Source organism: Pleuronectes platessa, chromosome 23, assembly GCF_947347685.1.
Source record: "Pleuronectes platessa chromosome 23, fPlePla1.1, whole genome shotgun sequence".
In the NCBI taxonomy this organism is placed as follows: Eukaryota; Metazoa; Chordata; class Actinopteri; order Pleuronectiformes; family Pleuronectidae; genus Pleuronectes; species Pleuronectes platessa.
Genome location: NC_070648.1, coordinates 14,302,092 through 14,327,304, shown reverse-complemented (window position 1 = coordinate 14,327,304; position 25,213 = coordinate 14,302,092). Strand labels below are relative to the sequence as shown.

The following is a 25,213-nucleotide window of genomic DNA, read 5'->3' as shown; positions in this document are numbered from 1 at the left end:
CATGTTACTAGCCTAAAAACATTTGTCTTAGCTATAGAGGTGTAGGCATATGACTTTTTTTTTAACTTTTAGTGAATGTGTATCAAGTTTCCAGTCACACTGTGCTAAGCTAGGCGCTCTGTACCGAACATACAGACATGACATTTGATGTTGACTCCCTCAGGAAGAAAGGACTTCCTTGAATTAATTTAATGAGAAGATGAATTGAATTATCTCTGGTATGTTTGCATGGCTGAAAGCTGGCTTAGCACTGCGGATGGAGGAATGTCAGCGTTGTGAGTAGTCAGTGTCCAAGGCTGGTACAGTAAGTGGGTTAGCAGGGGACGGAGATGCAGCAGGATCATGTTGCAGAGCTGTAACTGTACACAGAGGCATTTAAACCCATGTTTGTCTGAAACGCATACCATTACAACCCGATCAGCAACACACACACACACACACACACACACACACACACACACACACACACACACACACACACACACACACACACACACACACACACACACACATCGTGGACTAGTTTCCATATGTGTTGCAATAAATGCCCTGCATTAAGGGTTTACATGTACTTATTAATTGTTATTTCTTCTTTATTAAGCACTTAATTTACTTTATGGCTAATTAGAAAAGTGAAACACTCAGGACCAATAATAAAGCCATTAAATAATACTTAATACACCCTTAAAAAAATGTCTGAAGTGTTACAATAGTCAGACTATGTCAAATATGTAAAATACCTCGTAATTAAATAGGAACCTGTGGTGACACGCCACTAAATTACTTAATTTAATTTGTATTAACATAGAATAGACATATAGAATATATATAGATATAGAATATCTTTATTTATTAGTCTAACTTTATTTAATTAAATCCGTTTCAAGTTTTTTGATTTATTCACAGAATGTAATAAGAAAACTTGCTTAAATGTTACACTTTACGTTGAACTTATGTAATGAAGTTACATAAAGTTTGAATATGTAGTTGAAATTCACAAAGTCAGTGTGCCTTAAATACAGTCTATGGTTTTAATAATTTTTTGAGCTCATGCCACTTTAAAAAAAAGTCCGCAGTATTTCTGGTTGCATTTGAAGGCAGCTGACGCCGTAAATCGACGTCACTTATGCGCCATCATCACAGTGCATGCATGTGAATCAGTAGTGTGTAGCGTGTTTACGTTGTTTTCCTGGTGTGTGTGTGTGGGACTCGTGTAAGTGGCTGTGCGGGGGATGGAGAAGCCTTACACGGATCAGTCTCTGCAGTGAGGCGGTGGGAAACTGCGGCTCGTTGTTAAATGCAGCCGCTTGGCTCTGTGTACAGGGCAGCTAACAGAAGCTAACAAGCTAACAGCAGCAGCAGCAGCAGCTCGCTGACAGGAAGTTGTTACAGTGAGGTGGGCAGCTTTCAGCTCTGCTCGGTGCTCATGGCCGATGACGGCGAGAAGAGGGAGGCGTCAGCCCAGCAGCAAGGCGAGCAGCATGGAGAAGCTGCGGCGGAGAACCAGGCGCTGTCCAAACGGCAGAGGAAGAAGCTTCTGAAGCAGCAGAAGTGGGAAGGGGACCGGGAGCTGCGGAAGTGAGTGAGGCCACACGGGTGTCAGCAGCTGATCTGACGTGTGGACAAGGCTGCCCAGTTGTGAAAAACCTAAATAAAACGTTTTTGTTTTTTTTAAAGGTCCATTGTGTAAGATTTAGGTAAAAGGGATTTATTGGCCAAAAGTAGATATAAAGTAATCCTAGTGATGTTTACTAGAGGGTAATCATCTAAACTGTACGAATTATAGTTTTCTTTACCCTAGAATGGGCCCTTTAAGTTCCGATACTTTGCTTACATCAGGAGAGGGTCCTCTTTACAGAGGCTGCCGTGTTTTTGTTTTTTTTACAGTAGCCCAGACTGGACAAACTAAACCCTTTTTGAGTTTTTAAGACAACTGAAGGCTACCACAGGTTCTCTGTCATGTTTGGAAGATGAGGTGAGGGTTGTACAGCTGCAACATGCAGCTTCACCACTAGATGTCACTAAATTCTACACACCTCATTTTTTACGGAACCGCCATATTAGACAGTATCAATAACATATGCAGTCTTGTTTTCTCCATCAATAATAATATAACAAAACGTCAGTATATTTAATTGATTGCTTATGCATTGTCTAAACATAGTGAGGATATATAACTTATACTTTTGTTATAATCTTCCTCACAATTGCAAATGTTTAACTTTTTATTCAGTGTTTGTCATTCTCCGCTCAAAGATGAGATTAAAACCACAACCTTCACTTGGGAGCTAAAATCAGTCTTCAAACTTAATTACATATATAACATTGTTTATCAATAGCGACTAATATGAAAAGTATGATCTTGACTTAATATTTTGTCATATCATCCAGCCCCATCTCTATGTAAATAAGGTAAATAAAAAAAAAAATCACTTAAAATGATTCAAGGCCTTTTCACTAATTGCTGTTAAACGACCTGGACTTTTGAGCCTTTTACTACAATTTGGGGGTCTGCAGAGTAATACCATGTTCTGGTCCACATCTCTGTAACTGGCTTGTTTCCACTGCAGGCAGAAACGAAAGGAGAGGAAGCAGCAGCGTCGCGTAGAGAGGCAGAATTGTGAGGAGGAGGAACACAGGGATGATGCCCAGAGTGCCAGAAAGCGTCTCCGCAGAGAGATAACGCCCAGCTCTCTGAGGCTAGTGGTGGACTGCAGCTTCGATAGCCTCATGCTGTTCAAGGTAAGCAGCGACTGCCATAATGATAGCTGTTGGAATTCTCTAAATGATAAGTATAGGAGCTTCAGTGCTTCTGAACTCAGCATTAGAAAATTGGACGATCCTTATTGAAAGAAGAGGAGAAAGTGTTCTCCCACAATTATTTAAGGCAACAACGGCTGTTTTATTCTCGTGACTCAATCTAGAGCTCTGTGTGTAAATCCTCACACTATCATCTGAGTGTTTTTTATTTCCTCCAATAAGAATCTGTTTTTTGTTTCTTCCTGTGAGTAACTGACAGTTGATTGTCCCTTGTGTATGAGAATCTTATCTTAGGATGTGTCATTCTGTGTAAACTATTCTGTAACTGACAGCACAGTATACTGTATATTTTATCTTATAAATAAAGTTGGAGTTGGATTTTCTCTGCATCATTGTACTTTTTCCTAACTCCTTCACATCTTTACTTTTTTTCCATCTGGGTCAAGGAATAGTGGTTAGGAAAGGAGGTTATATTCTGACTGCAACTATAATAATATGTACTGAGGAACCAAGTCTCCCTGATCACTAATGTTCTTGTCTTCTCAGGATGTGCGGAAGCTTCACAAACAGATCCAGCGGTGCTATGCTGAGAACAGACGAGCCGTTCATCCAGTACAGGTAAGTGATGACTGGCCAACGAATGAGCGAGCACAAACAATCCTGTCCGACCAGTAACCACAGCTCTCGCTTCTCCAGTTTTATCTGACGAGCCTTGGGGGACAGCTGAAACAGGGCATGGATGAAAAGGACAAAGGATGGGTAAACTGGAAGGTAAGCAGATCTGAAACAACTACTCGGCTCCAGGAAGCTGTGATGGCCACGTTATATGATGTTTTATTGACCGAAGGATTAATTAAGAAAATAATAATTATAGGTTTAAATGTGGTATTGAAGATAATCATTAGTTTTAGCCTCCAAGGTAAAAATTACCTTGATTTTAGTTTTACCACTAAGCACATTTCTTCCCATCTGTGCAGTCTGGCTTTTGTTTTAGGCTGTGAGGTATTTAAATAACAATTTCTTGGCATCGTGTGTTTAAGTGTCTCCTTCTGCATCTGTGTAAAGGACGTTACCATTAAAACTGAGCACTACAGTGAAGTTGTGGCTAAGGAAGATCTGGTGTACCTGACGTCAGACTCTCCCAATGTGCTGGAGGAACTGGACCAAAAAAAAGCCTACGTGATCGGCGGCCTGGTGGACCACAACCATCACAAGGTTGGTCTGACTTCAGTGCTGCGTGTTTTAGAAACGTGTGAAGCTGAGTAGTTTTTGGAGACATGTTCCCCTCTGGTTCAATCGTGTACCGCTTCATGATTTGACCCGGTTGGTTTTCTGTCTGGGTATCGTTTGCAGGGGATAACCTTTGAGAGGGCGAAGGAACTGGGGATTGATCACGCTCAGCTTCCTCTTAACAGCTTTGTCAAGATGAACAGTAGGAAGGTTCTGGCAGTCAACCATGGTGAGTACATACATCTGACCAAAACATGAGACTTGGTTTTTAGCCTCTACACAAATTGTCACTGACCAGTTTTAGTCGTGATTGAGTAATGGTGTTCATTTTAACCTGAAATTAACTTTAATCTTATATGTATGTATAATCTTAGCATCGTAGTTTTTGCATCATACAGTGGCATTATTCTGTCTGTGGCCATTGTATATTACTAAATCATGGAGCTACCTAAATCTGACCAGTCTTAGTTCTGGCTGTTTGAGGATGTTGGAGGAGTAATGCGTTGTGTCTCAGGTGTCTTTTGTGTGTTTTCATTCCTCTCTCAGTGTTTGAGATCATCTTGGCCTATCTGGAGAAGCGCAGCTGGCAGGAAGCCTTTTTCACCGTCCTGCCTATGAGGAAAGGAGCTGTGGCCGTCGACAAGGATGGAACAGCTGTTCAGGAAAAAGAGGAGGAAGATTCAGGCTCAGAGCCGGACCCCGACACACCAGAGCAAACTGAGAAAAGAACCTAACACTTTGCATGAATGGACAATCAAGAGTTTAAAGAGTTAAATCAAAGTGGTTAGATTTATATCGGAAACTTACTGTCTTTAAAATTTCAAAATAGTTTTGGGGTTTTTTACTAAATATTTATTTAAAATTGTATTTTGTTCCAACTGTCAATTACAATGTTCAAGTTAATGAACTATTGACATTTTCAGTTTTGCTGTGACTTCTGCCAGAGTATTGCTATAACATTCAAGGGCATACGTTTTACTGAAGTTTTATTTTTTGAGCTGCCACACCTTTGCCAAATGGAACTTTTTCAAAGAACAGATTTAACACAAGACGAAGTAAACACTTGACCTCTGTTTTCACTCTTAATGATTCTTGGAGTTTTTGACTGTATAGTATTCTATATCCCGACGAAATATGATACGATAAAACTTTATTGTTCCTACGCTGCGGAAATTAATTTACTGTGTTTGTGCTTTAGTATTGGGGATATTGAATTGGATTTATATATATATATATATGTGCATATATAGACTATTAAATATATATAGGCAGGTATGTATCCAAAATGAATGATTACAAAATGCTTCGTGCGATATATAAATTAATTTAATCCTTCCTTCCATCCATTTTTGCCATTCATCGATCCATCACAAATATATATACAATATGAATATGACACAATATGACTGCGAGAAGATATTTATAAATGGGTAGGACAGCACGTTGTTGCTCATGCAACTAAACCCGGAAGTTAAAGTAACCATGGTAACAAGGTAAAGAGACGCTGACCCGGGAGAGAGAAGCTTGGGCTCAGACCGGAAGCTCCAATGTCTCGAAAAGCTCTGAAAGTGGTGGTTGAGCTAAAGTTCAGAGCGGTAAGAGTCGTCTTTTGTTTCTCATGTATTCTTCAACTGCCCCCGCTGTAACTTAAGTGGCTCTATGGGGAGACACCTGCGCCACAAACACCAGTCTTCGTTCTAATCTTTGTCACTTTTAAATTCGCCGTTCAATTATCAAACATACTCGGTTATGAGAGCCCGACTGACAACTTAGCATAATACTTTAAGAGTCGCACTACAATTCGGCGTATATCTTATAATTAAACTATATACTGTTTATGTGTTTAAATATCCATGATTAAGAGCGACACTAGCACACGTTAGCATTCGGGCTCCACAGCAAAGCCTTTTCTTATGTACTGCAGCTATATGACAGTATATAGGCTGACCTCATTGTGAAGGGTCTCACTCAGAATACCGTATCAATATTGTTGTAAGCACAGTTATATGTCTGATCATTTTCTAAATCCTCTAATCAGTAATGTTTGGGAACAATTACATTTACACCTGCAGTAAATATCTATCATTTGATCTTAATTTCTTTCTTTGTGATATCTTGTTACATTTGGCCCAACACCGTTTTATATTGTTTGTATGTTGTGGGAACAAGATAAATAAATTGTGAGTGGGTGGATGACGTGACGCATGGTTTTTCTGTAATTAAGTGTGAATTTTTATTTAGAAGCATTTTACCACTTAACAACACATGGATGTGAGGCATATTATGGTACTTTGTTTTAAACATATGATTTTTTATGAAATATCTGTTATGTTTTGATTATATTTTAAGGTGAATACGCAAAATGTCCTGCGGTGTGACCATAACATAGGTGAAGGATTAAACTGACATATTAACAAAATAAACCAGAAATATCTTGAGCACCTAATAATTGCCTTGGCATTATATTGTATATAATGACTTTATTAATATTAGGTTTTAATATGCACAAAACTAGTAGATAAGTATTTACAGCAAAATAACTTTGTAACTCAAATCCTGTCCTGTGGCGTGACATGGTAAATTAGATTTTTGAAACGGCAGTTTCATGGACAACTATAGGGGTCCTTAGTTTATCCCCCTATGGCAGGGGTGGGCAATTAATTTTCCCAAAGGGCCACATGAGAAACATGGACAGTTGTGGAGGGCCGGACCAATAAGCTGAACTTAATTCTACTCATATTAATTTGATAAGCTTCTACAGGTAAGAGTAAATGTTATGGTTAGGCAATGAAAAAGTGAGGCAGGCAAAGTAATAACGCCAACAATATATCACACTTTAATCAACATTTACAAGAACAGTTGTGAACAAAGTATGCAATTTTTTGCAGTATTCCAAAGATCAGCTTTAAATTAACTGTATACAAAGTGCTATTACTATTTGCATATAGTCTAATCACCCCATTTGCGTTCTTTTTTCTTGTTAAGTGAGAGAAATCTAGTCTGTTTTAGGCATGAACAAGTGCACTGAAGTCAGGTTGAATATCTGTGGTGGATATGCGAAGGACAGCTGACAGGTCATCATCAGTGAGAGAGGATCTGTATCTGGATTTATTAAACTTCATCACAGAAAATGTTTGTTCACATATGTCAGTAGATCCAAAGAGAACCAACATCTTCTGAGCATGCCTCCTCACGTATGAAAAGTTCTCCTCTTTGAGAGAAGAATAAAACATTAGCAGTGATACTGACTTAAAGTGCTCTGCCAGCAGTGTACCTGCGGAGGTGATCCACTGATGGTGTGGCTCTTTTCAGTGTTGGCATGTGGTTGAGAATGTTACCCTCCAGCTGGCTTGAAAGAAACTGCAACTTTCTCATGAAAGTCTCACCAGGCTGTACATTTCATGAGCAAATAGGCCATTGCCTTGCAGTTTGGTATTTGGCTCATTCATTAATGCAGTGACATCAACAGCAAATGCAAGATCTTCCATCCAGTCTGCATCTGAGAGCTCTGGGCTGTCCTTGCCTTCCTTTTCACAAAACTCTCAGGTCCCATACTGTTTTAAGCACTTTGTCCAGACTGAGCCATCTGACAGCTCTGTGGTAGCCTATGTCCCCATGTTCAGTCTCATGCTCCTCCAAAAGTGCAACAAACAGTCTGTGATTCAGCTCTTGCCCTGATAAAGTTATCTAATGTAGTTACGACATCAGTAACATGATTCATTTTAGCACTGACTTACACAACACCTCCTGATGTATAATACACAGGGTTCATACACTGTTTTAACCCATGGATTTCCATGACTTTTCCATGACTTTCAATAACTTTAAACCAACTTTCCATGACCAAACATTTTGTGAGATCTCAGTGTATACATGCAAAAGAGACTAAATTTAGTATTTAAGCTAACAATGAGAATTTCAAAGCATACAGTAAACCTTGAATTACACAAATGAATGAGACAATAGTTTGATTGACGTCTGTTGTAACACATGGCATGTACTTTTCCATTTGTAGCCAAGCATGGTTAAATCTACACTTCCCTGGCGTAGTGCATTATCTCCCCTGCTTCCCCACCGAACATTTCAATTAGTATGAGATAGTATGCCTACTTATATTTTTAGCGTATTTCTTTTAAAAGCATATGAATTAATTAAAACTCAGCGTAAATGAACGACATGAAAATATGAATATAACAAATCTCCATGAATGATTTCATTTTTTTCAAGCACTTTTCCAGGACTGGAAATAAACATTTAACAATTCAATGACTTTTCCGGGTTTATTATGACCGTGGGTTAATTTCCCTCACTTTATCTTGCATCCGCTTCAAAAGTCGTCCTTTTTATTGACCGCATTGCTGCCAGCTCCTCAGTAATCGCAAAGTCTTTCGTCATCCCACATACAAAGATGAGTAACTGGGCTGTGTCGCGGACATCCCAGCTCTCATCCAGAGCCAAGGAGAAAAAGTCAAAATCGACTACATTCTTTAGCAGCTGAAGCCTGAGATTTCCCGCGATGTCCTAAATCCTTCTCGTTACGTTTCGTCCGTAAAAGTCTCTCCGTGCTTTGTCTCGTAATGGCGGTTCAAATTGTAATCCGTAAAAACAGCGATCTTTTCTCCACAAACTAAGCACACGGCTTTCCCTTTGACTTAAGTAAATAAATACTTAGCAGTCCATGTCTCGTTAAAAACTCTATCTCTCTTCTCTTAACGTGGGCTGACATTTTTGCGGACTTTAAAAGCTAACTCACATCTCTTCTTAACTCCGTTCGCCAACACATCATCCGCTCGCGGCATTCAGGATGTACGTCAGGTAAATGTTAAAAAAAGGCACCTTCAAAAAAAAGGAATGTTGTTGTATTCTCTGCATGATGTTCACTTATTTACGTGTGATTCCTAATATTCCGTTGACCTCATGCGGCCCGGGGGCCGTACAATGCCCAGGTCTGCCCTATGGGAAGCCCCCCCAGATGTTGGTGGTGCTGTGAAAGTTGAAAGGTGAGTGTTAACCTCTGATTGATTTAATAAATTTTACTCTTTTTGTCAGTCAATGACTGTGTCATTTTTTAAGAGTTCTGTAGTGTGACGGCTGTAGCTCAGTATTTGTAAAAAATATATTGTTTAAATTAAACATATTTAGGTTAAAACAGGGTTATAATTCAGTTAGCATAATTGCTAAGGTCAGTCTTGTTTAGCAATGACTCAAAATGGCCACCAGGATGAAAATGTCCTGTGGTGTGACGCCTGTCCTGTGGTGTGACATAAATAAGTTAGATGTCTTGTTAGGTCTTTATCTGTTATTTTTCAATGTTTATATATATTTAGGTATTTGAGCCAATGTGACAATCGTTTATTGTATGTGGAATGTTAACAATCACATTAAAGGTCTTTTGTCGATTTTTATAGCATGAGCAAAGAAAGGACTAAGCAGTATCGAGAAGGATAAACCAGGATGAAGCCAGGCGTGAGGAGATCCTTAGGGAGAGAAGAAGAAAGTAAATAAACTGATAACAAGGAAAGGGAGTCGAGGCATTCTTTAAAATTTACACTTTGTGTAAAAACTGTGCAAAAACTGTCTCTGCTTTATCAACAGATATCAAGAAAAGAAAGCTAAGGGAGAAATTCCACAAAGAAATATAAGTTGCCTCCCAAAACAAAAAAAAGAAAAGCGTTGTGAAGAATGGAGGCAGACAAAATCAAAGAACAGGAGGAAGAAGAAGGATCTTGATACTATTTTAGACATGACTCCCCCATCACCTGAAGGACTTGTCCATGGTTCTCCTGTGCATGGTTCTCCTTCTCTATCTCCCATTCCAAGTCATCCTTCTATTCTGTCAACAATCAGCCATAACCCTACCTTAGCCCATCCACCAAGCAATAGTGGGAAGAAAAAAGTGTGGCAAGCCAAATTGAGAGCCAAAGTTAAGAAGCTAGAAAAAGAAAACATGACGCTTAAATCAGAGCTGGATGTCATAAGAAAATTGAACAGCAAAATGAGGGTCCAAAAGCATCGCTCGAGCAAAAGTAAGGAATCTGCCCGTCAATCCACCATCAGACGAGCAAAGAAAAAGGTTGCTACAGAAAAAAAAGTAATTCACTTTCTTACCAGAGATGAAAACAGTAGGCTCTTGGCAGGAAAAAAAGGATACAGTAGGGCGGAAAAATAAAATCCAGCGGCGTGTTCTGACCAACACATTATTGGAGCTCCACACCAAATTCAGCCAGGAATGCACCTTGGCGCATCAGATGTCTTACCGTCAGTTTGTGAGGTACAGGCCCAAACACATCACGGAGGCCAGACCCACCGACAGGAATACTTGTGCATGTTATCAGCATGAGAACATGCATCTTCTCATAGAGTGTTTGGTACGCAAAGCCATGATCACAACCAAGAGCCTTTCCAATCTTCTCTCTGAAATCACGTGCAATGCTGAAGATCAGCAGTGTATGAAGAGGCAGTGCACAAACTGCTGTTTTGATGAGGTGCAGATCAACACACATGACACCTCTGAATTGGCAAGGTGGGAGCAGTGGCAGCGAGAAGATGTGACTGTGGGGGACAAGGTGTATAAAAACTGGGTGAAGAAAGGGGTGACTGGAACACTTGGACAACTTGCAGAGGCCTTCAATCATGCCTTGGAGTCTATAGCATCCCACCCGTTTAACTGGATGCACCAAGCAAGGAAAATAAGGGAGTTGAAGGAAAATTTGGAGGAGAACGACCTAGCTTTACATATAGATTTCTCTGAAAACTATGGTTGTAAACTTAATACTGAAATACAGGCTTTTCACTTTGGTGGAAGTAGGAGCCAGGTAACCCTCCATACAGTGGTAGCATACACCAAAACGGCCACTCGGAGCTTTGCAACCATCTCAAAGTCTCTGAGGCACGATGAGCGTGCTGTGTGGGCTCACTTACAGCCAGTTATTGAAGACCTCCAGATGCAGCATGGCTCACCGTTTGAGTCACTCCATGTAATAAGCGATGGTCCTGTGACGCAGTACCGCAATAAAACCAACTGTTTCCTGATGAGCACTGTGCCATTTACCTGGGGGTTCCAGAGTGTAACATGGAATTACAGTGAAAGAAGTCACGGAAAAGGGGCTCCTGATGGGGTAGGAGCTTGTGTGAAGCGGATGGCAGACCAGGTTGTCCTAAGGGGACATGATCTGCAAACTGCTGAGGCCCTGTTTGACTTCTTGTCCAGCAAAGATGGGATGAAAATCCAAATTAAATGGATAGAGGAAAACGACATTGCTGAATTTGACACACTGCTCCCTCCTGTCCTACCAGCTGTGAGAGGTATACTGGGCACACACCAGATTTTCACAACGACACCAGGGGAAATATTTCACAGAGAAGTCAGTTGCTTCTGCAGCTATCCCAAAGTGTGTGACTGCTTCAACGTCACGCAAGTCACAATGACCACTGACAGTCCAGGTAAAGAGCGATATGTGGGCCAAATCTCAGATATTCAGTGAGAGGACATACAGGTGAATTGTATGGTTCAGAATCGACAGAATAATACTTTCCAGTGGCCTGACAAAGATGATAGCATCTATTACTCACGTACCAACATAGTTGGGGGGATTTCTGAGCCTGAGCCCTGTGGTAGAGTCGCAAAATTAGCCAAACTGGATTGGATCATGTTCAACACAAAGCTTTGCCAAACATGATTTTCTAACATGATTTCAATGACATTCAACTGAGAAGCAAGATTTGTTTTGTCTTCTTCTTTTTGACAACTGATGCAATTATAGAAGTGATGCCTCTAATATGTTGATTATTCAGTACGTCTTGTTTACTTTTAGTTTGAATTCATGAATTATTTAAAAATTGTTAAGTTAAAAATGCAAATTAGTTTGTTTGTTACAAAAGTTCTTAATACATTTGACCAATAAAGTTCATACAATGTCTCATCTCGTCCTGTGGTGTGACGGCACGTCCTGTGGTGTGACATAATTTCAAATACAATTAAATGACTTTTCCTAATGTTAACTAACTTTAATTATTATGTGCATATGAAAACATTGCATAATTTAACTATCAAAAGGAAAGCAGACATTTTCATTAGGTTTTTTTTTCATTTTACAGAATATTTCCACTAGAGTGAGTGATGAAAGATGGCCCAAGTGAATAATCAAATAAAAAAACTGCTGTAAAAATTAATCATATGCAGAATTTTAATATACATTCTGAAAGATAACTTCTTAAACTTAAAAGATACCTGATTTGTCCTTGAAATCAATAATAGTAAAATATTTAAATTTTGTCATATTGACATGTTACACCGCAGGACAAATTATGGGTGAAGCTATACGAAAAGCTTAAAAAATAATGAAATATACAAATAATCCACGGAACACAAGCAGTTTAAAAGAAATCAGCATTTGAACATTATAATTTCATACAAATGTATTCCTCATTAGAACTTTATTTAAAAAAATACTGTTTCACCCTTATTTGTCAACTACCCGAATACAGTCTGTGTAGTAAAGTAAAAAGTACAGTTGTATAAATATACATGTCAGAAGGTTTACACATCTTCCGCCGCAAACTGAAAACATACCTCTTCCGACTTAACCTTGAATTTTTGGGGGAAAGTAACAATTTAGTAGCACTTAAATGGCACTTACTTATAGCACTTTGTAGTTTTGCTTAATTTTTCAAGAAATTGTACTTACTTGATTCTTGTTGTTCTGGGTTAGTACCCTCGGGGTTGAATGCACTTATTGTAAGTCGCTTTGGATAAAAGCGTCAGCTAATTGAAAAATGTAAAGGTAAATGTACATAAGCAACAAAGACTAAAGTGGGAACAGGATTAAGGATTGAAGCCCAAGTGAACAAAACAGCACTGTTCTTGTAACAGAATTATGGCGCTAGTTTTTACAATACAGATTGTATTGGTCATCTCCAAGTGTGGAGTGAGGATTTGATTCTTCATCAGAATCAGAATCAGAATTATTTTATTTGGCAAGTATATTTGCACATACAGGAAATTGCCTTGGTGTGGTTGGTGCACATTACCTTAAACAACAATATAAGAACAACAATATAGAGCAACAATATATACAGTAAGCATTTGGTGATATTTTGTGGTAATCCATCCGGCAGTTCTTGCATTATCCTTCTAACTATCTCCCGCTCAAAGAAATGGCCTCCTTGGAAGAGGTATTGAGGTGAATCTGCTGTTGTAACTCTAATCAGCCTCTGTGTTGGAGCTAAAGCGGCACAATGAATCACCATCAATCTTGTTCATTTTTATTGGCAGCCAGTAGAAAGTTGCTGATAACCCTTTTGAATGAAACAGGTTTCCTGTCCCGGGGTTCATCCGCCAGCCAAAGATGACATCTACCTCAGAATGTGTTTCATGGGCCAGTACCGTCAGTCTGAGTGTCTCCCTGCCGTCTTCCCTCTGCTGTTTCATGAGAAGATGACCTTCGAGAAGGTAAGCCGTGATACTCATCTGAAACGCTATACATCAAATGGGTTCTTGCATTTTTTTCTTGAATAAATCAGTGACGAATCAGATGGAGTTGTTCCCTGTATAGTCTTTTTCTATATATACATCCTTTGTTGCATGCCTGTAACGAGTGACTAGATATAGCTGTGTAAACGTTATCCAGGTCTTCAGACATGCAGTGGACCCCGGAGACATCGCTGTGATGCTTGAGTGTAAGTTATATTTTACTGTATAGACTCACTATTGAGACATGTAATGAACTAATTTGGTTGGCCGATCATATTTCACTTCTCCATTCTACATTATACAAGCTATCTCTTTTTCTTCAGACAATTAGTTCATGGTTATTTTAAATTTCCCATTCTTATACAGTATTTATTGTAGCTGCGCAGAAGTTGCCCAGTCTATTGAAACAAGATCAAAGGTTTGATAAGATGATGTTAACTCAAATTGCATGGTCTTCCTCAGTAGAAGGAGTTTTTACAGCTTTCACGACAATAGTCATAAATATAATTATTATATTTATGATTATTGTTATTGTTGAAACATACAATAAAAGAACAAAATTGTGACCCAACATTAACTAACCCTATAGAATTGCAATCAGCAGTATACTGATACAATTTTTTTTTCCATGTCTGCATTTCTCACATAATACAAAAAAAAACACAGTGTCACATTTCACTATCTGCAGCAAGTTGTGTCTTACATTTAAAAGATATTTTCTGTTTTTTCTTTTATATTGCATATTTGAGAGTCTAATCCTAAATATCCTCACTGCACATGGTTTAAATTATCTGTATTTATATAGAGTTTTTCCAGTCTTGATGACTCTTTAAAGCACTTCACGGTTTTGCCTCCACCAATTCACACATAAGTTCATACAGTGCATATATGTGAAGCACAGTCTCTATCATACATCACTCATACACCGCTGACACAGCTGTCAGGGCTAATTTAGGATTCAGCACCATGCCAAAGGACACTTCAGCATGTGGAATGGGGGAGACTGGGTTCGAGCCCGCTCGTCCTCCTAAGCAGCTGTGCTTTTGAGCTTTCCCCTTCTGTGATGATACAGTCGATTACTTACAACTTGATGTATCCTCTGCTCAGATGAGACGGTCAGAGTTGAACTGGTGCAGCTGACCCCTCCTGGTGAGACTATTTCTTTCTTTTTTTAACCATGGGTATTCGTTGTTCACTGCAGGGCTGTGGGATCTTTAAAGCAGATTCCAGCCAGAATACCTTAAAGTGGTTGTGTTACCATTGTGCGTTTGTGTTTGCAGAGGGGGACATTCTCGCCTGCTTTGAGGAAAATGCTCGACGGTTTTTATTCCCAGAGCCCAGACTGGTTCCCTCCTTCTCGGGAGTGGACCGAGAGGTTCTCATGACCCGAGCACCTTACTTTCCGGTAGGCCCCAGCTCTTTTTCAAATTGAACAGTATTGTTCTCCATGGTCAGCACGTGTAGCCTTTTCACATGGATAATCCTCAGTGCATGGATTTTGACATGTCTTTATTGTCTACCGCCATATTAATGCTACCATCGCTGACATGATCAAAACTAATGCTAATGCTATGAGAAACAAAATATTCATTTTATTTTTTAATTTAACTGAATTTTCACAATCACATATGAGAGCAAATTATATATATATACTAATTATGTGTGATTTGGTCAGAATTGTGTGTATACAACTCATATTAAAAAATCACAGTTTGCCTCATGGGGCTTAACAATCTGTACCATATGTGTTATTCGCTCTCCTGGTGTGAGAATAAATTACCCCAAAAACATGAATGGAGAGATGTATCAATGTATACAAAGGAAATGTTGGACAGACATGAAGCGAGCAGCAATGATGATTGTAATGATAGAGGTATTATCGATGTTGGTAGTAGACGTGAGTAGTCATATTGTATATCAAAGCAATCTAGTTGTAATCATAATCCAATTTTAGGATGAATACGATTATGGAACAAATGTTTGGTCTCTTCTGTTTTTCCCTCAGGGTATTGCTCCGAGGTTGGAGTTCTCCACCAAAACCACCATCATTGAGTGCTCAGCTGATTCTGAGATCAACATTCACCCCAATGTACTCATGGTAAAGATTATATATATATATAAGCATTCTTCCTGAGGTGGCTACATTAACTAGCAACAGTTCACTGGGATTGAAGAGTTCCTTGAACTCAACTTGTGGCCTTTATACATACAGAGACAATAAGGATATTCAGAACCATAAACAGTTGTGTTACATTCGGGCTTTTTAAGACAACCTCTGTCTTGTTCCCAGAGACCAGCGATAAAGAGGAACTTGATGCGCTCCAGCAGACCCAGGACCTCCTCTCCTCAGAGGAACCAATCTCAAACCTCTGCAAGGAGACGAGGTGGCAGGACAGACCAAGATCACCGGATCACCAGATCCCAGTCCCCGCAGAGAAACACCCAGCATCTGGCCCGGCTCAGCCTGGATCCTGCGGCTCCCAACCCAACCGAGGTGAAGGCAGCCAACACCTCCCGACCTGTGAGTACACCTGATTCATCCTCTTCTTTATAAAATGGCCATCATCTGCAGCCAGCAGATGGCAGAGGAGAGCTCTCATCTAATATCCAGTGTCACAAAATCACTCCAAATTACTTTGTAGTCAATAACTAACAGAGGGGGTAAAACTCCACATATTCTTTACTCAAGTAGAAGTGCAGATACTTGTGTTCAAAAACTACTCCGGTAAAAGTGTAAGTACTGATCCAAACTCTTTAATCAAGTAAACGCATCAAAGTACAGTCTCTGACGTGGACTAAAAGGAGCCCACTTCTACCAGATGTATCTGTGCAAAGCAAACTTAGACTCATATCACATTAATTCCTTCAAGGACTATACAACTGAAACCCCTCTTACGTCAGATCAAATAAAAAGCCTACACACTACTCACAACGGTTACAGCGAAAAATGATTTGCATGTACGGAAAAACTGTCCAAGAGGAAATGTTTTCTTCATTTGAGTAAGGCCAGGGATGGGGAATGTTTAGTTGCTCCACTTCATCATCAATGATGTCGACTGATTGCTCCCTTTCTCGAACACATCTGAGTCTCCCTCTTTTGTCTGTTTGTGTTGACACTTCTTTTACTCTGTGTAACATGTGTCGCTAATGATGAGCACTGATAGATATCAGAGGCTAACGGCCAAAGGCTCCAAGTTCGCTGTTTTGCCAATAGTTTCTTTTATTTCATATTTCCGTATGAAGATAAATAATGAGGGCCTCAACATGAGACCTGTATTCGTACAATTCTGGGGCCCCTAGCTAAAATTTAACTTTAAGGCCTTTGTTATTTAGTTTACATCTGGCATATTGCTGGTTAAAGGTTAATTACTGCCGAATACATAGACATGGGTCATTATGTCATTACGAGTTAATATTTCACCCATGGTCCCCTGAGGTTAATCCAAATAAGATAAGAAAGATACCAACAGATAAGAGATTGGATGTCGGGAGTGAGAGGACGAGTTTAGATAACTATCAAGAGAAGAGACAGTTCCATGACCCATGCCCTTGCCAACTAGACAAATGAAAACTCTACTTCCTGCCAAAGATTCAACAGTGTTTTTGTGTGAGAGGAGGAGTAGCACCTTTTTCCTTATCACAATAAAAGGGCCTAATCTCTTGTAATCAAGATTAGTGGCCTCAGGAAGTATTCTGACCCCTTCGCTGATTCACACTTTATTGTGTTGTTTAATTTGAGATACTATGTGATCTACTCTCAGATATCCATAATGACAATGTGAAAACATGTTTTTAAATATTTGTGTTTGCTCGTTTAAAAAAAATTCCATCTTTGACAAGTTAAATTGATTAGATTTAGTTTAGAAAGACACAAGCCTGTGTATAGAAGATACCACAAGTCACACTTCACATCAGGATAAAAACAAGACCAAAGGATCTTTGTGTTTTGCAGAGATGAGAGAACACGTTGGAAGCCGTCGCAGTAGCCTCCAACATTCAGGTCGTTATTGCTTTGTAGCGTTTATGACACTATTGAACATCTGTAAAGCTACCTGAAGCTGTCAGGTCTATGTTTTCACTTTATCCCTATGGAGTGTAGATTTATAACACACAGAAAACAGTGTAATGATTGAAAATGTCTGGATATTTTCTGAATCCTGTGTACATCTTGTAGCAGTTTGACCTGCTGGTGTGCTCACTGTGTTGCTCATCTATGTGTAGATGCTTGCTTCATGGCCGGGAGCCAGTCGACGGGACTCACCCCATGTTTCTGCAGTGTTGACCAACTCCTCTTCACCTTTGGTCAGGTCTTCATCAGCAGGTAGACATCCTCATATAAACCTGTGTCATTGCTACTGTAGTAGGTCTCAAAACAACGTATCATAACTTCCTAAGAAATAGCCTGGCATAGTTATATTGCTTTACTGCAACAGTTTATTTTAAAAACAAGAATTTTATTACGACATATTTATAGTTAGCTATTGTGCTGTAAACCACTTACAGTCTGTGATTCAATGTTTCCCCCTCTTTTTGTTGTTTTAGTGACTTTCTCTCCAACTGGCAGAAGAAAATTCAATGGTTTGGTAGGAACATCATTTTCTCCCTTTTAAAAAGAGAGCTATTACTATGTGGTGATGAGCTTAATTTCATTTATTGTTTTCAGTAAACATATATAGAAGAAATAGCATATATATATATATATATATACACAATATTCTTATTTTACCCATTAAAAGACAGCATATAATCAACTATCACATAAAGCTAGACTCTAGGTCTCCCTTGGACCTGCATATAGACACACTTTTACAATCCAGGACTCAAACTTGTTAGTCCAAAATGTATTGATTATTATAGGAGAACCTAACACAAACTTTACTTAAAATGTAACCCTTAAATAAGGTTGATGGATGGATGGATTAAGCCTCTAAGAACTGCAAATTAGGCCAGTATTCATAGTTGAAATAGATAAATTATTTGTGAAGTTTGTAGATGTGTCAGTGAGGTATAGTTATCTCAACAATACAAAGGAAGGTTGCGACTTCTTCCTGCTTCTGTTTCTAGGTTGAAGAGACATCTGAAGACGACTCTGGCTCAGAAACACCTGACCCTTCAGCGTTGTGGCAGACTGACATAGGAGCCGGGCACAACAGGTCAGTTTCTTGAAAAGGTAGAACCATTAATATTCATCATAAACCATGCGCTTCACCTTCTTTTTATATTAAAATCCAAAAGTTTCTAGTGAGCCCTTATCTCGTAGGGCAGTATTCATTCCATTTAACCGATTTGAATAAGGTGTCAGGTTTTACACAGCCTGTTCAATGAGGAAGTGTAATGTTACAGCAGCTTAATACGTTGTCTCTGGTGTTTGATACTTAGAGGAAAATAATGCTGCACATTTTCAATCTGTCATTAAAGAAGTTAGTGTGCATTAGCCTGGAGGAATAACGTGTCTTACGTATTTTATGAATGTTTTTGTCCCCCGAACGCCCTGAGGAACAAACAAGCACATGAAGATGACACTGGGATATTCATTTTGCAAGATGGCTTCTAAGAAATGTCTTACTGTGGCTGTTCAGGTCTCCATCCAGTTCTCACAGAGAATGGGAAGAAGTCCATCAGCGCGTTCGAGGACTCCTCACGACGCCAAAAGCTGTACGCCGACTTCTCTGCGTAAGTAATGACAAGCATCAGTATCGCTGCTTTCAGACATGCACAGAACTCTGGAGAGTCTCCAGACATTCTCCACAGGGGCTGTATGTGAATGTTTCTGAGCAGAGAATCTCTTGCTGCGTTGTGCATGGGTGAAAGGTGAACTCCGAAGAAAGTCGGGACCCAATTCTCTTAAGGTTCATGTCTGAAAATGCTTATGTGTCTCAGTGTATAAGACTTTTTCGCAGACCATTCTACGTTTCCACTAGCTAGCCACTCCTCATTGTAGTGGGGTCTTATTTCATCTGAGTTTACCTGAATAGGTATCACTTTGGACATTTATTCTCTAAAAAGAATCTGTATTTGAATCATTTTTTAGGTACCATAAATTGTCTAATGTGCTCCCATTTTGATTAGCAAACTCAGCACTTTCCACAACACTTACTTTCTTGTAAGAAAACTGGTAATTATGTATTCATAACATATTCATAAATATATTTTACAACTTAGAGTAACAACCTGTGTAAAAATATGCATTTTTTAAATGGGCATTTTTTATTTTGTAATTTTTTTCTGAAAGCCAATGTGTTTCGGTTATTGCACAGCCCTCCACGTATATGTATCTAGAAACGCACAGAGCATTACATATGTAACAATAGAACAAAGCGACAGAGGCGGTGGTTTTTGTGTTTCAGGGGGCCACAGTCTCTGAGGTAGACCGGGTTTTGGCCAGAAGGTCCATCTCTTCAGGTCCGCACCGCTGACCTGGCTAGGCTCCGAAAAGGTGATGTGGACCTGCCGAGTTTCAAGAACTTTTAATTTGAAATACGTTGCTCCCTTGTGGTGTCCTGGTGGCCTAATAATTTGAAAGCATTCTGGTTTATCAGACCAATGTCTTTCTCGCCCCATGTTTTTAAGAGTACACTGTTAACTATCAAATAAAGAAAAACAAATGCCCACCGCACACGCCCCAATGTTGGGAAACCTGTTTAAGTTGTTACATTGTCCTTAAAATGTTTGATATTGTATGTTGTTATGCAGTTTTCAGGACCATGAAATGCTAAGTAAGACTTGATGATGCCATTTCGTAGATGGAGACAACTCGTTTTCCGAAGTTAATTTGATGTCATTTATATTTGATGACTTGTTTTAAATCAATAAACTAAATGTGTATTTTAACTTTGAGGTGCGTTAATCATTTAGAAGACCCCAACAAACTCACAGCTATGTCACTCATCACTCCCTTATTTATTGTTTCTTCTGTACTTGCACCCACTGCACTACGGATGCCAGGTTAGGACAATCTTTGCAAAACACTGTAGCAGCAAAAGTAACTTAATTCCGTTTTTTTAATTTTTTTTATGTGTGTGATGTGAGACATCTGCATTTCTCTTCTCGAGCGGAGACAGAGACGTCCACCTTGCCAATAAAGTCTTCAGATGTCTTGACTCTCCTGGTGTGTTCATGTGTGCAGAGCAGAGATATAAACCGTGGTGAAATTAAAATCTTACATCTCAGTTTGTACGCGGCCTGGAGGCAGCAGAATCGGTTTGACGTCACGCGACTCTATGTCGTTAACCTATCAAGCTGATATTGTCTCGTCCTTAGATATATCACCCAAAGGCCATTAGAAGCAAATTGTGTCTATGGCGATGCAGCTCTGTGTGAACTACTGTCATATATCAGAGAAATAGCTGCTCTCTATGACTGTGAGGCATTAAGCACCGGCTCTATCAGGAACATTGTGATCTACTGCAGAATGGCTGTGTGTCATGTGGCAGTGCGGGGTCTTTTTAGTGGTGTGGTTGGTCGGTTTTGACAGAAGTCTATGAATAATGCTATAAATAACAGACGAGTTAAGAACTAGCAGGGGCAGCTTAACTGCAAAGACAGTGAAGGTGGTGGGTGATCGAAGGCTTTAGCCAGGGTCTATTTCAAGGAACACCTTTTTTAAGAATGCAGCAGTGGAGGTTACGCCTTTTGATAAATGAAGGCCCACAGTACAGTGTTCATATGAGGACATCTTCAGGTGTTGGAAGCAGATGTCAGAAGAATAGGCATCAGGTCTCAAATTTACACCAACAGCATCAGACAAAATGGCCTTGAACAAAGTACAACTTTATTCTTGTAATATTTTGACTTTATTCTTTTAATATTGACTTTATTCTCATGAAATTAAGACATCATTCTTGATTTTCACTTTTTACTTTATTCTTGTAATATTATAACTTAATTCTAATGAAATCAAAACATTATTCTTGTAATATTTTGACTTTATTCTTGTAATATTACAACTTTTATCCTTGTCATACTCCCACATTATTCTCGAAATCTTTTGGGAAATAGTTCTACATCAAGTAATTTTTTTAACACACAGACATGTTTAATAATTTTTTCGAATCATGGTGAAGATATGCAGACAACAAAATCGGACAAAAAAATGAGTAGCTTTCTTTTATTAGCTTGCAGTGAGTCATCGTGTAGTGCATGTTGTTTCAAATATTGTAGGTAATCAAGTAGTTTGTCGTTGTCGTCATAGTTTGCTTTTTTTTAAATATGACCCGACCTGATTTGCAAAGCTTATCAACACATCGTCTCTGATCAGTGTTAAGACAAGGAAGCATCTTTATTGACCCACGTTTCATTTCAAATGTGAAATCCTTCACCAGAGTAGGGACGAACTTGGATTAAGATGCTGACAATGGCTACGGATTTTGGAATCATGAATCCCCGGGTAGGACACTAAGGTTTATCTTGTATCTTCTGAAAATAGACAAGGTTTGAGTTTCCGACACTATCGTACTTTGGTTCAAGATGTAGCTGAAGGTGACGCAGCATTTTGCAGTTGCTAATTTTTATGTCCTTGGCCAACGTACCTTTAGCTGTGATTTGGATATTTAAACATTCCCTGTTATGCCGACCACTAAAATGATTGTGTAAGCCTAGCGAGGACATTTTTAAGAGCAGTGTTTCCTAGCTACTAAAAGCTGTTGTTTCGGGAGTGGTACTTTACACCAACCCATGACACTTTCGCAGGTGTTGTGATCAGATTTTTCCCAGCATGGATCACTAAAAGTTAATTTCTACTTTTAATGGATCATCATACAGTGTGGTATTGTGCATGGTGACTTACTCTGGCAGTTTCATTTCTAGCAAAATCTGAGCAATAAACTAACAAAAAGCTTGTAGGTGGCTGAAGGACAGAAGTTGTATATCGGTTGGGTCTGTTGTTTGAGAGAATCTCAGTTGGCACAGCATGAATACAGTAACTGCAAGTAGAAGGAAAATAGGCATGTTGTGTTGCAATGATTATTGAGGTTTGGAGGAAAAGGCTCAGAGTTGTAGGATGTTGGAAAGATAATGGAACATTGTATATCAAACTAGAAACAATGATAAATATTATCAGGCTGGGAATAGTGGTCATAGAACCAACCCTGGTACCCAAAACATATATGAATCGCATAAATGCCACAACAATATACAATAGCACACAGTAGTTACTTATACACCCTTTGCACCAGGTTCCACCCAATTTTGAGACATTTTCAGCATAACTTTGTATGGAAACTCGATAAAATCTGTAGAAACCAGTAAGTAGCTAGGTTTTTAAGAGTAAATAATTCTGACATCAGTCGACTGGTTTGAAAGAACGGATGAAGAAAGTAATAATAAAAAAGGTTTGTGAGAACGGTTGGACTGGACCTAAAAGACCTTCAAAAAGTCTAACTGTGTTTTGTGTGGAGAAACGTTTGACTGGTGTGATAAAAGAAGATAGTCAGACTGTAAACATTGTATGGAGAATGGAGGATGCTACTGTTGCCCCAGATGCTAATTCGTCATCAGACGATCACCAAAGAACTCCGGAATTGCCATCAAGTAACTTCTATTTGTATTCGTTGTGCATTTTATGTATGACCCTCCATTAATGTGGGTTCATTGCACCAAGGTTCCAACAATCCTGAACGGAACTGGTTCAACAACAATAACTAATTTGGTGCAAGAGGGGATATCAGTTATACCAGTGCTGGCCTCATGAGATCTCAACGGAGCATTACACAAGTGCTGACGTTTGTGCCATTTACTTGTGCGGAGGGGAGAGAGTTTATTCAAGCAAGTCGAGTTCTGAAAAAACATTAACTGGCTCTTTGTCCTGTCATTGGTCACATTCTAAGAATGGCAAAATCCACCCTACAGGACTGTCTCAGAAAATTAGAATATTGTGATAAAGTTCTTTATTTTCTGTAATGCAATTAAAAAAACAAAAATGTCATGCATTCTGGATTCATTACAAATCAACTGAAATATTGCAAGCCTTTTATTCTTTTAATATTGCTGATTATGGCTTACAGCTTAAGAAAACTCAAATATCCTATCTCTAAATATTAGAATATCATGAAAAAGTATACTAGTAGGGTATTCAACTAATCACTTGAATCGTCTAATTAACTCGAAACACCTGCAAGGGTTTCCTGAGCCTTGAAAAACACTTAGCTTGGTTCAGTAAACTAAATCACAAGTATGGGGAAGACTGCTGATCTGACTGCTGTCCAGAGGACCATCATTGACACCCTCCATCAGGAGGGTAAGACACAAAAATAAATTTCTCAAAGAGCAAGCTGTTCACAGAGTGCAGTTTCAAAGCACATCCACAAAAAGTCTGTTGGAAGGGGGAAATGTGGCAGGAAACGCTGCACAACCAAGAGAGATGGCCGCAGCCTTAACAGCATTGTGAAGAAGGGTCGCTTCCAGAATTTGGGGGAGCTTCAAAGACAGTGGACTGAAGCTGGAGTCCAGGTATCAAAAGCCACTGTTCACAGACGTGTCCGGGAAATGGGCTACAATAGCCGTATTCCCATGGTCAAGCCACTTCTGAACTCAAGACAACGGAAGAAGCGTCTGACTTGGGCTATGGAAAAGAAGCACTGGACAGTTGCAGAGTGGTCCAAAGTCCTCTTTTCAGACGAAAGCAAGTGTTGTATTTCATTTGGAAGTCAAGGCGCCAGAGTCTGGAGAAAGGCTGGAGAGGAGCAAAATCCAAGTTGCTTGAAATCCAGTGTGAAGTTCCCACAGTCAGTGATGGTTTGGGGAGCCATGTCAGCTGCTGGTGTTGGTCTACTGTGTTTCATCAAGTCCAGAGTGAATGCAGCTGTGTACCAAGAGATTTTAGAGCACTACATGCTTCCGTCTGCTGAAAAGCTCTATGGAGATGAGGATTTCATTTTTCAGCATGATCTGGCACCTGCCCACAGTGCCAAAACCACCAGTAACTGGTGTACTGACCATGGCATTACTGTCCTCGATTGGCCTGCCAATTCCCCTGACCTGAACCCCATAGAGAATTTGTGGGGTATTATGAAGAAGAAGCTGAAAGACACCAGACCCAACAATGCAAATGAGCTAAAGGCCGCTGTTGAAGCATCCTGGGCATCCATAAACCCTAAGCAATGCCACAGGCTGATTGCCTCCATGCCACGCCGCATTGATGCAGTAATCCGTGCAAAAGGATTCCCAACCAAGTACTGAGTGCATTAATGGACATTTTCAAATGTTTGATTTTGTTTTGCTGTTATAAATCTTTTTTTTACTTGGTCTGAGGAAATATTCTAATTTTGAGATAGGATTTTTGAGTTTTCTTAAGCTGTAAGCCATAATCAGCAATATTAAAAGAATAAAAGGCTTGCAATATTTCAGTTGATTTGTAATGAATCCAGAATGCATGACATTTTTGTTTTTTTAATTGCATTACAGAAAATAAAGAACTTTATCACAATATTCTAATTTTCTGAGACAGTCCCGTATGTTGTTTGTTTTGCTCATCCCTGTAGTATTATATGATGTTTGCACATCGCAGTTTACGGACCACTATCTCATTTTTGTTTAATAGCCCTATTTCTTAGCCCTTTTCCTTGTGTTGTGGCGGTTCAATCTGTGGTCGAAGTAAACAAAATGTATAGTAGCATCAAAAGCATTAGAAAAATGTGCAGAAGAAATAAAAGAATAGCAAAGCACTTTGACATTGTTTTTAGCTTTGCTGATTAGATATTCCGATTTCTCTTATACTTTGTCACTTCCCCATAGCAGGAGTTCTCAGCAGAGTCG

The 25,213-nt window shown here is 39.3% G+C and overlaps 2 protein-coding genes across 2 annotated transcripts in view; both read left to right on the top strand.

Annotated features, from left to right (window-relative positions):
* The first annotated feature begins 1,129 nt into the window (after positions 1 to 1,129).
* Positions 1,130 to 5,167, top strand: trmt10a (tRNA methyltransferase 10A). The gene is made up of 7 exons (XM_053415919.1): positions 1,130 to 1,578; positions 2,571 to 2,742; positions 3,307 to 3,378; positions 3,457 to 3,531; positions 3,826 to 3,975; positions 4,114 to 4,219; positions 4,537 to 5,167. Exons 1-7 carry the CDS (start codon positions 1,427 to 1,429, stop codon positions 4,722 to 4,724), a joined length of 915 nt encoding a protein of 304 aa, XP_053271894.1. The 5' UTR covers positions 1,130 to 1,426; the 3' UTR covers positions 4,725 to 5,167.
* Positions 5,168 to 5,460: 293 nt separating this feature from the next.
* spata6l (spermatogenesis associated 6-like) overlaps positions 5,461 to 25,213 on the top strand; it is a 21,813-nt gene continuing 2,060 nt past the window's right edge. Inside the window, exons 1-11 of the mRNA XM_053416749.1 lie at positions 5,461 to 5,585; positions 13,304 to 13,441; positions 13,620 to 13,668; positions 14,570 to 14,611; positions 14,743 to 14,867; positions 15,468 to 15,560; positions 15,753 to 15,983; positions 17,684 to 17,764; positions 18,527 to 18,615; positions 19,042 to 19,135; positions 19,810 to 19,854. Coding sequence (XP_053272724.1) covers positions 5,538 to 5,585; positions 13,304 to 13,441; positions 13,620 to 13,668; positions 14,570 to 14,611; positions 14,743 to 14,867; positions 15,468 to 15,560; positions 15,753 to 15,983; positions 17,684 to 17,764; positions 18,527 to 18,615; positions 19,042 to 19,135; positions 19,810 to 19,854 — 1,035 coding nt within the window. The 5' untranslated portion in view covers positions 5,461 to 5,537. The remainder of the gene's footprint in view (positions 5,586 to 13,303; positions 13,442 to 13,619; positions 13,669 to 14,569; positions 14,612 to 14,742; positions 14,868 to 15,467; positions 15,561 to 15,752; positions 15,984 to 17,683; positions 17,765 to 18,526; positions 18,616 to 19,041; positions 19,136 to 19,809; positions 19,855 to 25,213) is intronic.